Source organism: Triticum dicoccoides, chromosome 1A, assembly GCF_002162155.2.
Source record: "Triticum dicoccoides isolate Atlit2015 ecotype Zavitan chromosome 1A, WEW_v2.0, whole genome shotgun sequence".
NCBI lineage: Eukaryota > Viridiplantae > Streptophyta > Magnoliopsida > Poales > Poaceae > Triticum > Triticum dicoccoides.
The window spans coordinates 46,522,498-46,538,463 of NC_041380.1; the positions used below are offsets into that span (position 1 = coordinate 46,522,498).

Genomic DNA, 15,966 nt, shown 5'->3' on the forward strand with positions numbered 1-15,966 from the left:
AAGATATTTTAGCACGACAAAGTACAAGGCTATGAATAAACAAAGAATTTGAGTGGAGGGAGCGGAAAGCTTGAAAGGTTTGGGTTGATGATCTTTACTTGGAGTTCAACCTAACATCTTTTGCATGTGTCCCTCTTGATAGTATGATTGTCCTGCACTCAATTTGGATTCAAATTAAATAAAAACCTATAAAGTACTCCCTCTGTATCAAAATATAACATGCTTTTTGGTCTAGATTTAGGAAGAAAATCACTTGCAGAACCAAAAATAGGGCTCACCATTGATGTTTACACACGAACATGAGGACTAATTTCTTGAAATAATTAAACTTGATTAATGTTAGTCCCCTTTTCAATTGTCTTGTCATTAATCACCGATTCCCAATAGTAGTAGTATAAAAGATGCACTTTCACCGGCGCTCGGGCGATGTGTTCTTGGTGCCAACTTCGAGGAGATCAGTGGTTTCGTAACCAAGGAGCATCACATTTGACGTGTATGTGGGGTGGTTGGCACGATCTTTCTTCATGTCCTTCCGGCAAGTTGTTGCTAGATCTGGATCATAGTATGCCCAAAGGCATGAATGATCCTCCCTCGACCCCCGCCTATCGCTGCATTTTTCAACATCTTGAGGAGCGGAACTTTCATTCTTCTTACTTTTCAAGATACACATGCCATGTTTGTATCATAATTGTATATGCATAAACATATGCGCTGCCATATTTTTTCAGAATAAGAAAAGATACAACCATTACTCAAAAGAAAACACAATTTTAAGCGAAAATGTTAATACATCTAAAACACGATAGGTGTTCATCATTACTTAAGCGGAAGCCGCATCTTCATTTATTCATACTTCATACAGTTGAACAAGAAAAGAAAAAGGACTTGCTTGCCAATTGCTACCCTATTTGACACACAGTACATACTGTTATTGCCAATCTATTTCCTTTAGCTATACATACATACATACACACTCCTACACACATAACATTGACAATAATAATGCGGACATTTCAAAGTACAGAAGAATGCCCGATCATCCAAAAAAACATAGCATCTTTCCTCCAGTTCAGGACAAATCAACCTGACAAAAGCCATCTCAGATACTCAGTTCCATCACTGTAAGCAGGCGGAGCATCAGGAGCAGCTACCCTCTTCCGCATGAAAGTATCAACTGAAATGGGCTTCCTCTTGCGGCCGCCTGGATGAGGTCGGAGTTGCTCATCAGCCTCCACAAAGTCGCCCTGCCAAGATGTGACGGCAAATTGCGAACATCATGCTGATTATAAGTTCCTAGAACAGAGCATCATATTGAGGTAAACTATGTGATATGGTGGTGGTGGTTGCCTTGTATTTACCTCAAAAAGCACGTGAACACTAGATTTCTCATGATTGTCCCGTACATGCTTGTATGAAAACTTCTGGCCGCACCCAGAGAATCCACATGTGAAAGGTCTACTCTGCTCATGAACTGCCTTAATATGCTTGTGCAAATTGGATTTCTGAAGTTCAAAGTTATTGAGAATGAAAACCGAGCAGTTTTGAAATTTATTGCAGAGAATAAAATCCATAAAAAGGCAACATGTGAGCTTGCAAGTCACACCTTTGAAAATGAGCGCTTGCAATCCTTGAAGTTGCACTTAATCCTCTCAGTGACAAATGAACCTTCATGCATTCGCTGATGCCGCTTGAAGTTCTTCTTAAGCTGTTTAGTGTCACAGATATCACACTGAACATACTGATGACACGATTGGTTATGGGCCTTGAAGCATTCCACATTAGTAAAAGTCTTCATGCAGCCTGGTTCGAAGCAGATAACTTCAGTGTAATCCAAGTTGACTGCACCATAAGATTTGAATCATCAACTTTCAAGATTGTGATTGCTAAGCATATCTTATTACAGTAAGGAAAATAACTATGAAATTTTTATAGAAAGTCAGTTTCTCACCATGTGATTCCTCGTGTTTCTGTAGCTTGGAAGCATATTTGAACGCCTTCCCACAGTTAGCCTCTGGGCAGATGAACTCTTTCTTGCCTCCACAATGAGGGCCATCCTCGTGAAATTCCTCAACATGTCTCTGGATATTACCCTTGATACTGAACTTACGGTTGCATCCTTCCATAGGGCACATGAATAGTTTTCCTTGATGAGTAAGCAGATGGCGGTTCAAATGGTCCTTCCTGCTATAGCTGAAAGGGCAACCATCTACATGGCAGGCAAAGGGTCTCTGCAACAGTTTTGAAAAGGATAAAAATCAGAATAGTACTCTCATATCCAAAGAAAAGTTCACTTGACATAATATAAGTTTATGCATACATTTATAAACATGCTCAACAGCACTAGCATAAGTATTGTGCACATGCTTAAACGATTTGGACGTACTATCTAAAAAAGAACTATTTGGGTGCAAAACCATCAAGTGGTAGTAACACCGTGAATAGTACAATAGCATCAGTTATCCAACGTGACTAAACAAAACTACATGTAATTCACTCTGCATGCTAAGACTGCACATTTTAGTATGTTGAGAATGCTAAGTAGTACTCCCTCCGTCCTAAATTCTTGTCTTAGATTTGTAAATAGTAGCTTTGGCATACATACTACATTGTACATACATAAACATTAGTAGTTTGAGAACGCTAAGTAGCACATAAATACACATCACATCCAATAAACAGAGCTTGGAACAAGAAGCAACGGCTAGGGTAAAAGCAGTTCCAAATGAACAAGCAAACCTGAGGAAGCGCGTGAATGAGGCATTCTTGATGGAGCTTCTCAGGAGGGTCTCCCCTTCCTGATACTGGTCCATTCAAGGCCTTCTGGCATTTTGGAGTTCTTGGGATCCAATGCTTCACACATTCATATCTGAACATGTAGTCTGCCAAAATCAGCACAATTCGGAGAAATAAACAATGGTACACCCACACACTAATAAAACAAATGATCCAAATAATACTCCCTCCGTCCCAAAATAAGTGACTCGACTTTGTACTAGCTTGTACTAACTTTGTACCAAAGCTAGTACAAAGTCGAGTCACTTATTTTGGGACGGAGGGAGTAGTAAATAATATATCAACATAATTCACTGTCAAATGGGAATTGTTATTTTTCCTGCAAGGAATATTACTGCAGAACTAAACGGACAAGTGACTTGTGCCAAAGAACATAACTTTTATTATTTCAGGGATAATTTGTTTTAGACCTCAGGCAACACAATAACCATCATTCACATAAAAATATGCTCAATGAAACATATAATATTATCTTATCATGTGCACATCCTACAACTACTTACTTAAATATTGGATCATAGATGGAAGGCCATTAAGTGGCCATTGTACTTAGATACCGAGTATAATAACTCAAATGACGCAGCACCAACTATGACATACAAGCATATGATTGACAAGAAGGCACGATTTGTTGACAAAGTGGTGGATGCTAAGACACGAGCATGCAGTAGCTTTGAAAAAATAAGGGTGCATCACATGTAACGCTCAAGAATTAACAGCAAGTAATTTGACAAAAGAAGGAATAACCTGAAGAAGGGCGTGAAAGAGGCTTCCTGAAGGAGCTTCCCAGGAGGGTCTCCCCATCCTGGTACTAGTCCATTCAGGGCCCTCTCGCATTTTGGAGTTCTTTGGGATCCAATGCTTCACACAATTAAACAGCCTGCAAAAAGTCAGCACAGTTCAGCAATTCGGAATACCATACAACAAGCACGCTTGGAAACAATCAATCGGCAACTCTTAATCATCTATACGGATTCCATCACTGTTAAGAACTGGGTTTCAAACACCACTTCTAAGCAGACGTCGGTGCTTATTTTGCTCTCGAGCACCGACTGAACAGCCAAACAGAATGCATCACTTGCGCCAATGACATGGAAATCCCCTGAAACACAAAACTAAAACTCAGGACTATTCGGATACCTCGGGCGAATGGCTCTGCATATGCTGCTTCAGATGCGCCGGCTTCTTAAACCTCGCGCCGCACTCCTTGCAATCATGGCCGATCTCCTTGCCCGGCGGCGCACTGCCGCCACCACCACCTACGTTGTACTCATTCAGACCATCCACTTCGTCCTACAGCACACAGCGGCAACACTTCAGCTCACCCACAAATCACAGTTCCCGCAGAAATCAGTAGCGCGGATGCTTTCACAAGAACAGACAACACGACGTCCTAGACCTTATGGTGCTCGAGGACGTGGTCTCGGATCAGCCGCTTCTTCGAGCGCACGACGTCGCAGAACTCGCACTTGTACCGCCTGATGTCCCTCACAGGGGCGGCCGCCGCGGCCGCCGGCGAGGTCGAGGTCTCCGTCGCTCCGACGACGCTGCCCTCCGGATCTCCTTCTCCCATCTGGCCTGACCAGTCGCAGAACTCGCATCAGGAAATTCACGAAGCAGCAACGATTACAGCGAGAAACCGACCGAGATCGACAAAATCGGCGGCTCCAGCGGCACCAATCGCCGTCGAATTACCTCGGATCGCGTAGGAACCCGCCGGATTTCGCAGAATCGCGACGGAGGGGTCGGGAGGCTCGCGGCGGCGCAGTGGAGGAAGAGGAACCCTCGAGCACACTACCCGAATGAGGAGGAGGATGGAGAGCCAGCGACACGTGTCGAGGAATTAGTATCAGAGCCTAACCGGGCCGAGACCGGGCTCACTTTTCGGGTTCGTGCTGGGCTGCGGGCCGTGAGTCTTCCTGGGCTTTTAGTGGGCTGCTGGCCCGCCGGGCAGCAGCAGCTCAAAAAAAAAAACGTGTGCTGCCGTTTCCTCGGCTCGCTCTCCCACCCGCTGTGGCTGAGGCGCGAGACCGTACGCTGACTGCCGCTGCACGCCCCCCGGCCTCTCCCCGACCTCGTCGCCGGCGATGGCCGCCATGGTCGCCGCCGCCGCCCCCGCGCGGCTCGTCCCTCCGCGCCTCTCCGCCCCGTGGCTGCACGTGGTTCAGCTTCGTCCGGCGCCGGGGCGGCTCCTCACGGTGGTCGCGGCGTCGCGTCGGAGCCCCGGCGACGGCGGGAAGAGGGGCAGGAAGAAGCGGGGGAGGCGCGCCACGGAGGCCGACCAGGAGGACGGCCTCTCCGTCGGCTCCGGTAAGCCGCCCGCCCCCGCTCTGCTAGCTCCAAGCTTCCTCCGGGCACTGCGCTTAGCTTGGTTGGAATCTTTGAAGCTCCATGAGCTTAATTAGAATTGCTTGAGAACTCAGCACTCAGAGCCTAAGGATATTTTTGTTAGCCTAGAGATTCTGTGATGGTTTCTCAACATGAATTCCAGGTCAATTTTGATTGTACAGTGACCACCCAGAGCTATCCACTGAAGCACTGGTCATATTTGTTGTGAGCTTAATCGTGAGCTTCCTCTTTTGGACATATGTTGCAGAGGTGGAGAAGAAGAGTTCCACGCCGCGTGCAACGGTCGACGATGGAAGCGTGAAGCCTGCGCTGGAAGCCAGCGTGACCCCGAAAGACTCGGCCATCAGAAGAGTTGCACTGGTGGTGAGTCTTTACATGTGGATGTGTCGAAATTAGTTTTGGTGGTATAACAATATTTCACTGTTTGTGCTGAGAGGTGAGCTCGAAAATTTCTCTTGTTGCAGGTCATCGCTGCAGTCTTATTCGGCGTTAGCATCGCCTTGAAGGATGGGGTTGAGAAGGCATCGGAATATTTTGCAGGGTGTGTGCTATGCATCTCGACTAATCTTTAACATTGATGCTGTTTTAGCAACTGTTGGAGGTGTGGTTCCTTTTTGCATTAGAATTTTCAAGACCATATAGGAGCCCATTCGAGAATCGAATGCATCATTGCATACTAGCTTCACTAGATGCTTGAATGAAAGCATGGCTATGTTTCAGACATAACCGTGTAGGAAAATGTCTACTAACAAATAGGATGAGGGTTAGTAAAAGTAACAATCAGTGCACTGTGTAAGCTCACACTTTGGGTTGTGCAAGTTAGTTTGCTACTTTGCTTAGTTGCGCCCTTGCATATCTTTACATGATTTCTTACAAAAGCTCTCCTTAATTTCTTCTATATTCGAGGTATAGCAATGTGATCAGGTTCTGTTATGTAACAGCTATTTGTTGGAACAGAGTTTGTCGGTGGACAATCTCTTTGTTTTCATTCTGGTCTTCAAGTATTTTAAAGTGCCACTGGAGTACCAGGTACAGTTAATAGCTAATGTGATAGGCAAAGTCCTAATATACTTTTTGATTTTCTGCTCACTCTTTCTGTGACATTGGAAACAAGAATCGGGTGCTTTCTTATGGTATTGCCGGAGCAGTGATCTTCCGTGCAGTGTTGATCATCCTAGGAGTAGCTACCATTCAGGTTGGTTGTTCTCCCATGTTGCCATTATTATTTTTATCCGATTGTAATAATGCTTATAAGTTCCTCATGTTCTGTAGAGTTTTGAAGCGGTGAATTTATTTTTTGCTGCGATCCTGCTATTCTCTTCCTACAAGGTAAAACTGTTCTCCTGTGTTAAAAAAAGGAGGTCATGCTTTTCATATTTTATTTTTCTTTCGCTTACATATTTACTTTTGCTGTTATTCATTGGCAACTTCCTTTATGAGAAGATCTTGCTAGCACTTTTTTTTTCCATACAATCCCAGAAAAGGATCGGGTTCCACTATCATAAGATAACGGACCAGAAAGCATAAAAAATCATCCTGGTGCAAAAGGTAAAAGAGCAAGCTAAAGCTGCCGCCTCCTAAGGCTAATCAGCTGATCTAGGAAAGCAAAGGTTTAAATGAACGCAAACTTATTAGATATCTGCACCCCCAGCCCAGCTCATATTTCAGCCAAAATAACCAGCATCAAACAAAGATTTTTGACCATCCGCATCCAACCGTGCAGCAGTCTTCAAAGCCCTCAGTTTCTAGTCCTCCATTGCAGTTCATGCTAGCACTTAAAAAAATATTCGCACTTTAAAAGGATTTACTTGCTTTTTCCCAAGCGAAGTTTCCTTTGGCAAAAGCATAGTCTCATCCCTGTCTTTTAACAACCTTGTTCAACCAATTTAGTTACATGTACTATCTCTTAGCACAAACTTATTAAGCATAACCCTTCCATCATTGAGCAGCTAATGGTGCAATGGATCCCCCCCCCCTCTTTTCTTATATTGGGTATTCTTGTTCTAGTAATATATTATAACAATCGAACCTAGTTCTTACATGAGTCCGTAAGTTGTCACAGATCCAATTCAATTTTTGGTTGCTTAAATGGAGTGGCACTTCAATAAGTAGTACTCCCTCCGATCCAAAATAAGTGTCCTGGTTTTGGTTCAAATTTCTAAAACGGGAATATGATTTTTTTTAGTAACTTCAGGTATATTAATTAATATATCCTATACATGTGGATGCTAACGGCCATACTCATATGACAGCTATTTGCTGGAGACGAGGAAGAATCTGATCTGTCTGATAACTTCATTGTGAAAACATGCCAAAAATTCATTCCTGTCACTGGTAAATAACTCCACTAAATGATTTTCAGTTTTTCTTACCTTTTTGTTATTTAGGTTATCAGCCTCCTCCACTTTCCATTCCAGATCATAGCCACGATGACCAGATCCTCACTCGAACTTTGAAATATTTCATTTGGAACTTAACTCCTTATTTACAGTAATTAGTTTGCATGGGTGATGAACTCACTCTTCTGTTTCTTTTATCAGATTACTATGACGGTGATCGGTTTTTGATAAATCAAGATGGTATATGGAAAGTAAGTCATGTCCGATTTAAGCATGACCAATTATGACAACAGCTATTGCATAAGCTTGTTACCAGATATTATTACTAACTAGTTACGGAATGTGATATGTCTATGTCCTGTAACATGGAAATTTTATCAGTTCCACTAATGTTTGACTGGTTTACTAATTCTGCATGCACGGAAAGCTAACGCCACCAGCAACATTGTGTGTCTGAGTGAACCATCTCAATGACATATTTCAACTTCGTAAAGCTATTTGTTCCTGAATATGTCATTTTTTGTTTGATGTCTTACAGGCCACCCCATTACTCTTGACTCTGGTAGTGATTGAGCTAAGTGATATTGCTTTTGCTGTAAGTTCGTTCTCAATATTTCCCGCGTGATGTTTCTCTTCCCATTTTAGGACCACGAGCATGGGGGTTAACATCTTCAGTTTGTAGGTCGACTCAATACCAGCAATCTTTGGTGTGACAAGAGACCCACTTATAATATTGTCATCAAATATTTTTGCTATTTCTGGTGAATCTTCTTTCTGTCCCTATGAACAAACTGCGTGCTATGTTTTTTTTCTCTTTTCATAGACAAATGGACCATTTTTAAGTTAAAATTCTCCATCATTAGTGATGGATTACACTGCCGACTTTTGATTTGTGTATGTTTCAAAACTTGTCTTCCTCGTAAGACTTCGTTCTTTCATTCTTGCTTTCTATACACGGTTTTGAAGTTATTTCTTCCATTGATTTTTCCTTTGTAAGTTTGTATAATGTGAAGTTAATAGCTCAATGTGTATTTTTTAAATCTCTGAAATCTGCTTCTGTTAATTCAGCCACACATTGGGGCTATTGCCTAATAGTAACACTAACCCTAGCTTCGTAGCAGTCTTTGATTTTCACGTTTGTCTTCTCTAATTACAAGAAACTGATATGTATGACCAAGTAATTTCATCATTTTTATGCTGTTGAGCAATTAGTAATCACATGTACTCCCTATATTGTCAAAAAAAAGGTCTTATATTTTGAGACAGGGGGAGTACTATACAACGAAAAATAAGTGATGCATGAAAAAGCAGCTTGGATACCATGGTTGTTGATGCAGAATGTTCATACATAGCGCAGATTTGTGCATTCCGAATACACTTTGAAGTGTTAACGTAATAACATGACGGAATTACCCTGTAGGCCTGAGGTCACTCTACGTACTCATTTCTGAGAGCATGTCTGAGTTGGAGTATCTGCAGGTAAATGTCCCTTGCTCTTCTAAAGTTTCTTGAAATATTTAGTGTTATTATTGAATACATAATATCCCTTACTCTTTTAAAGTATCTTGAAATATTTACTTATTTTTTAAATACATAAAGAATATCCAGTAGTTATGCATTTTTATCATTTATAGTTTTTGCACTTAACTTTTAACAAACCAACCATTCGAATTTTCACCGAGATCTGTCCAGGTAGTGATAACTGGCTGGTGATTGCCTTCTTGCTGCCATTTTTTTAACCCCATGCGCATGTATTGGTTCATGGATGGTCAAGGATGTGAACATATCCATATTTGTAAGGGTGCAAGCGGCAACCCCCTTCGTCCCGTGAAACTCATCAATTAGTTTAAAATTTTCTCGTCACTTGCTTAAAATTAACACTACATTATACTATGGTATTGTCCGCTAGCCCACCCCGCTTGCATCCCTACGTATTTGTCTATTATCTATTTTGTGTCACTTATTGCTGTTGGCAATGTGCTCTCCAGCCTGCTGTTGGTATCGTTTTGGGCTTCATAGGGGCAAAGATGATCTTTGACTTTTGTGGTGAGCAATCATAGTTGTTATACTCATGGCATTCCACACTATGATCTGTCACCATTAACAGACCATGCTGATTATGCTGATTTGTGGCAGGTTATCATATACCAACTGAAGCTTCCCTTGCTGTTGTTACCACATGTCTTAGCGGTGGAGTAATATTGAGTCTTAGGAAAGCATCAAGTGAGGAACGTGACAAGTAGCCAACATGGCGTGGAGAAGGTAAAATCATTGAATTTAACATTGATGTATTCTTTCATAGATAGTCATACTACAACACGGATGTTATTTACAACCTAGAGAAAGTTGCCCTTTTCTCACTAAAGAATGTTTATGTGACTACGTTGAAGAACCTAGCTTGATAAAACATGAATGGGCTTCTGCGGTTCAAAGGATTCTCAATGGAATTTTGGAGGAGTCTAATCCTTGGGAATTTTTCCTACGTGGGTTGTTTGATTCGTAAGATTGTAAGCCATAGAATTTTTTTCCTAAGGATTCATTTGCACTAGATTTCATAGGAAAATTTCCATCCACTCCAACCTCTTTGAAAGAATCCTACGCTTTTTCTATGCACAATCAAACATCATTACAATCCTGTAGTATCACAGTGGCATGCCAGTCTATTCCTACATTTTGGAAATCCTGCGAATCAAAGAGGCCCCTATATGCTTGACTGATCCTTGTTCGTAGTTCAAATACCCTTGTTTTCCTTTTAGATCAAATTAACTAGAAAGAATCTGCGAGTGTTAACCGTTGAAAGAACAGGAAGCGCCTCAAATGGATTTGGCTTCATAACGATTGCTAGGGCTTTGTGCATGCTTGGCATAAATTAGGCTGGTACGTACTTAACTACTTTGAGTTGTCGATGTACTACCATTCTACATCTGGTATGATTTTGGAGCCAGTGACCTGATCCTTTTGCCAAGAATCCTATAATGTAAAATATATGAGCAGCCTTGGATTTCTCTACACCCATCAATATTTTAGTTGAAGTGATTATTATTGGAAATTCTGGAGCTTACTTTAAGCAACCTTCTGGGTGCTGTAGGCAAGAACCGCACCATGTAGTATGCACAATATAACATATCCTCCTGATTTGCTTCCAGTCTTTGCTTTTCGAATATGTTGAGATCAGACTCATTCTAGTTGTCGTTCAATCAAAATCTAGTAATTCATTTTTTTAAATGATGGGACGGTCATGTCACGAGTTGTTGGAAAACTCGTGTTGGATCATAGTATGATACTTGTGTTGTTAGACATTACATATCCAACAAAGCAATTATGCCTATGTGCAGGGAACATGTTAGTATATCTTGGTTTCTTCAATGTGGAATTCTTGTTGCATGGCATGGCACTGAACACATACATATAAGCCGCTTCCTTTCTCTCAATGCAGTATGGTTCACTCACTATCCGCCAGCCATGACTGAGTATAGAAAGAAGCAACAGACTCCATTTGTTCAAAGCTTGCATAATGCAACAGCGCAAGTAACAGTCTGCATTTGTCCGTGAATTTGACAGCAATCAAGCTGATTGTGACCAAGATTGATCCTGAAGGCATGACATAGATGCCTGATGCCTGAATTGATAAGTTACAAGTTCCAAATGCTATAAGTTTCTTCTGAAGCAGAAGATTTTGGGGACAGGTGATGCTAAGTTGGCGACCGCCCATTGCGACGCAGTTTTTGTCATGGATGTTAGCTGTTCAGAAGATTTAGCTTGTCCTAGGCATGATGGTATGTACATCATACATGTAACTTAGCAATACTATGCCTGGTGCGGCCGTGAGTAGCAATTGATTCTTTGATTCTCCCTCACTTGTAGAAACTGATGTCAAATGTAATTTCTTTCTGCATTTCCTCAATGTGCAGCCATTACATTCTGTACAATGCAACGTATTTTTGTTGCTTACAAACCGCAACACGTAGATTCAGAATCACACACCATTCAGAATTACAATAGCATAATAGCACAACAACACAACATAAATCAAGCCATAAAACATTCACAGATAACATGGTGTCAAACTGTACTAACTTTGAAATATGGCATGTAACTGACTCAGACCTTGTTGTGATCGGAGGGAGCATACACTCCTTGTAATACTTCTTGTTTAGAACCCTTTTTGCCATTGTTGTGAGTTGTTAAAGCAGAACATTTAGCTTGTACTAGACATGATGGTATCTACATCATTTGTGTAACTTAGCAATACTATGCCTGGCATGTCCATGTATCTGTTCTTTGATTCTCATCAAACCTCACTTAGAAACATGGTGTCAAATGTAAGTAATTGTTAGTACATTTCACTGAACACACTGATATCTGAAGACACCTCCAGATTCACAAATAGCAGAACAACTGAACATCAAAATGCAGACATAAAAAATTCACAGATAACATGATACTTTAATTCAGAAAGGGAAGTAGCAAACCAGAACACAACTTATCGTTCAATCTGAAGTCTGAAACTGGAATGAGGAAATGATCTTATGTACGACTACGGGAATGGCACGGCATATCTACAATTTTTTGGAGAACTAAACCGACCTTTTCAAAGACGCATAATGAATCTAAAATATATCTAAACGGTGCTATTTTTGAAATCCTGCAGTTAACTGACTCAGACCTTCGTGCCATCGGCATCAGCAGCATAAACCTGGCCATATTCGCCCTTGTCATCCTCATCCTCATCCTCATCCAGATAGTCGGCCCTCGCATTAAGGGCCAGCATCTGGCAAACAAGCCAGAACAGAGCAGCGTCAAGGGCCAGGAAAGCGGCACCTCCAAAGAGGCCGGTCTTTGCGGTGGGGCACAGGGTATCCATGTCGTGGTGAACGTTACTGGTGCGATGGTGACCCTCCGTGATCGTTGCCCAGAGCAGCATTGCAAAAGCCAGAGCTGATACCAGTCTGATTTCATAAGAACAGTTAGTAGAATGAACAGTGTGAAACTTGATTACCATAAGTAAATTAGTATTAAGTGCAGGAGACAGCAGTGTGCATAATGTAATGATTCAATTAGTCATGCAACGTAAATATAACAGCTTGCAGAATTAAACACTTGAACATCAAGCCTCAACCATCAATGGCAGAATTAAACACTTGAACATTAAGCCTCAATAAATTCCCTAGAGGATAATCCATTTAACTGAAGAAATACAATGTTGGCAATGTTCAGCATTTATTATCTATGAAGTGTACACCATCAAAAGAAACAAGGGTCCATGAAACGACTGACAATGCATAGCTAATCTTCATCAAATGGCAGGGCTCAAGACATGAACCAACATCCGAACATTAGGTACTATTGCATCTAGTCCATCTGATATTCTTGGCCACAGAGCTAAAGGGAACTTACTCAGCAATAACAAAGAACACAGACAAGCTGGTGCTCTGAAATAACGCTCCACGAGGAACCGACTTGCCCTTGTACGGGTAAAAGATGGCAACGTGCCCAATGAAAGCAGCTAAAACAAGTGCCACAATAGACAGGCTTCCCATTGCAATCGTTGGGTCACTCGGGAACTTGCAGATGACAACATCCTTTCCCTTGATAGGAGTTCCATAAGGAGGCTGCATTAATGGAAAAATGAAATTCACACCGAGTTAAATTATTCAGAAGAGATTCATAACAAGTTACAGTCAGCTAAGAGGAAATAGGCAGTTTGAAGTTTCCATGATTAGTCTGATTATGCATGCTCCCCTATACACAGTTGGACTGTTGGAGTGAAGTAAATAAATTTGATTATGGTCCTGATATGGGACCCAAATTTCACAGGCGATGAATCTTATTGCAAAGGAGGTGGTAATATTTTTTACTGAAAAACATATTCGGGAACATGTACTGAATTCAGTCAGCGCTCTCCACAAGAAAGTGCATGTATGATACATCATATAACAGATATAAACAACACAAACCTTTTTGTTTTCTGCGATGACGCCGAGCAGAAACGCGAGGAGGCCAAACAAGGAGACGGTGAGGGCGATCCCCTTCGCCGAAGTCAAACCCATGGCTCCTGCGTAACAATGCACGTATACCGCCGGGATAGAGACAGCATCAATATCAATGCAACACGAACGAATGTGTCATCACGACGGCATAGCAACAGCAATGTAAATGCAACTAGGCTAGTAATAACAACAACCTCTTATATCCCCCGGCATTTCCCGCCCGGCGCCACAGTTGCCAAATAAATAAAACTGGCGCCAAATAAATAAACTAGCATAACATGCCTTCTCAGATTCTAAATGAGGATGGGTATAAGTTGCCGAGGGGATCTGCGCATCCGAAATTACATTGGGGGACAACGAAAATGGTAGTACTCCTAGCATCAATCTATCGAGACCCGTCGCCGTCGCACCAGCCGATCCATTCCGGCTCCCACTCCCCGCCGCCAGCCCGAGAAGCGACGCCGATCGGCGAAACCACCTTCCCATCCGGAGGAGGGAGAACCGATGGATGGATCAGTCCGTGTACCACTCCCATCCCATCCCCACCGGGCAACCAACGCGAAGAGACTGGAGACAAGATCGAGATCGGGCCGGATTACCGTGGGCGGAGACGTCGGAAGGAGGTGGCCGGGCTCCGCCGCGCGTGAATCTCTCTTCTCTTCTCTTCTCTTCTCTTCTCCCCGCGCGTCCGCCACTCCTGCAATTCACGGCGGTGGGAGGATGGAGGAAGGAAGGTCTGTGGTCAACTCCACCCCACAGGCCACGGACGGATATAGCAGTGTGCGGTGTGAGGCTGCGAGTGGGCCCGGCGGGCCCGGCGAGGCCGCTTCGGACGGCGCACGGTTGGGCTTTTCCGGGGAGCACGGGGAACACAGAAGGGAGAATCTTTGCCTTTGTTACAGAAAGAAGACCGAATCTTTTTAACTGAATCTCGCCTGAAAGGATGAAAATAGTTCTAACTGATCTCGTTCCATTCGGATCTCTAGGGAATCCGTTGTTTTGTACTGTACAGTACAATACAGAGAGAGAGAGCGCGCGCTGTGATTTACTAGAATCAGATGATTGTTCGGGATTGAAAAACACATGCAACCTTGTTGTCCCTGAAATGGATGTATCTTAGTGCTGGATACATCTATTTTGAGCGACGAGTAATTTTGGACGAAGGGAATAATAAGTAGAAAATGCAAATTTTTCTTAATTTTTTCTAGGGAATGCCATTCGTCTCACTTCATTGGAATAGTTACAATGAGGTATAAACTAGGGGGTGTCCCTCCAGGCACAAATGGAAATTTGAATCATAAGCATGTCAAGCTAAAATGTGCGTTAATGCGTATTGGCACCCCACGGGACAATGTTGGGATGAAACCTCACCGATTGAGGAAGCCTTCCGGAAACAGTCGACTAGAACCATCATGTAGGACGCCCAATCTCGAGCATTTTACATTTCCAATGAGTCCGACTCAACAATAATCAGGGAGCATAAACTCCCCTATGCAGCGGCTAGGGTTTAGACTCCAAATCGCCGCCGAGTTCTACTTGAGAGCCGATGTCCCACGGCTAAAAAATTTATCAGGGCGCTGATAATCCCCAAATGCAGGGAGTATTGTACCTGCAATAACCGCCAAAATTGGTGTGTACAACATAACGAGAAAGAACAGAAACATAATGTTGGGGAACGTAGCAGAATTTTAAAATTTTCTACGCATCATCAAGATCAATCTATGGAGTCATCTAGCAACGAGGGAGAGGGGAGTGCATCTACATACCCTTGTAGATCGCGCGCGGAAGCGTTCAAGAGAACGGGTTGATGGAGTCGTACTCGTCGTGATCCAAATCACCGATGACCTAGCGCCGAACGGACGGCACCTCCGCGTTCAACACACGTACGGTTGGGAAGACGTCTCCTCCAACTTGATCCAGCAAAGGGGAAGGAGAGGTTGATGAAGATCCAGCAACACGACGGCGTGGTGGTGGAAGCAACGGTGATCTCGGCAGGGCTTCGCCAAGCTCAGGGAGAGGGAGGAGTGTCAAGGGAGGGAGAGGGAGGCGCCAGGGGCTAGGGTGCGGCTGCCCTTCCTCCCCCCGACTATATATAGGACCCCTATGGGGGCGCCGGCCCTAGGAGATGCAATCTCCAAGGGGGGCGGCGGCCAAGGGGGGTGGAGTGCCCCCCAAGCCAAGTGGGGCGCCCCCACCCCTAGGGTTTCCAACCCTAGGCGCAGGGGAGGCCCATGGGGGGCGCACCAGCCCACTAGGGGCTGGTTCCCCTCCCACTTCAGCCCATGGGGCCCTCTGGGATAGGTGGCCCCACCCGGTGGACCCCCGGGACCCTTCCGGTGGTCCCGGTACAATACCGATTACCCCCGAAACTTTCCCGATGACCGAAACTTAACTTCCTATGTATAAATCTTCACCTCCGGACCATTCTGAAACTCCTCGTGATGTCCGGGATCTCATCCGGGACTCCGAACAACTTTCGGGTTACCGTATACCAA

General features: G+C 43.4%; 2 protein-coding genes and 1 pseudogene across 8 annotated transcripts; 1 reads left to right on the plus strand and 2 right to left on the minus strand.

Annotated features, from left to right (window-relative positions):
* Nucleotides 1–791: 791 nt before the first annotated feature.
* On the minus strand, nt 792–4,602 carry LOC119362102 (transcription factor IIIA-like). 7 transcript variants are annotated; one of them, XM_037627303.1, is made up of 7 exons: nt 4,489–4,602; nt 4,193–4,366; nt 3,934–4,086; nt 1,949–2,228; nt 1,604–1,839; nt 1,359–1,502; nt 792–1,244 (listed from the first exon to the last, which is right to left on the minus strand). In XM_037627303.1, the coding sequence occupies exons 2-7, from the start codon at nt 4,364–4,366 to the stop codon at nt 1,080–1,082; spliced, it is 1,152 nt and encodes a 383-aa protein (XP_037483200.1). In that variant the 5' UTR covers nt 4,489–4,602; the 3' UTR covers nt 792–1,079. The 7 variants fall into 7 exon arrangements, with proteins under 7 accessions (XP_037483200.1, XP_037483195.1, XP_037483228.1 ...); XM_037627298.1 differs by having other exon boundaries at nt 4,193–4,371; XM_037627331.1 differs by lacking the exons at nt 4,193–4,366; nt 4,489–4,602 and adding exons at nt 2,737–2,866; nt 3,541–3,673 and having other exon boundaries at nt 810–1,244; nt 3,934–4,072.
* On the plus strand, nt 4,596–11,403 carry LOC119350909 (annotated as a pseudogene).
* Nucleotides 11,404–11,892: 489 nt separating this feature from the next.
* LOC119362143 lies at nt 11,893–14,227 on the minus strand. Its single transcript, XM_037627343.1, has 4 exons — nt 14,071–14,227; nt 13,439–13,536; nt 12,879–13,093; nt 11,893–12,430 (listed from the first exon to the last, which is right to left on the minus strand). Exons 2-4 carry the CDS (start codon nt 13,529–13,531, stop codon nt 12,142–12,144), a joined length of 597 nt encoding a protein of 198 aa, XP_037483240.1. The 5' UTR covers nt 13,532–13,536; nt 14,071–14,227; the 3' UTR covers nt 11,893–12,141.
* Between the last annotated feature and the right edge of the window lie 1,739 nt (nt 14,228–15,966).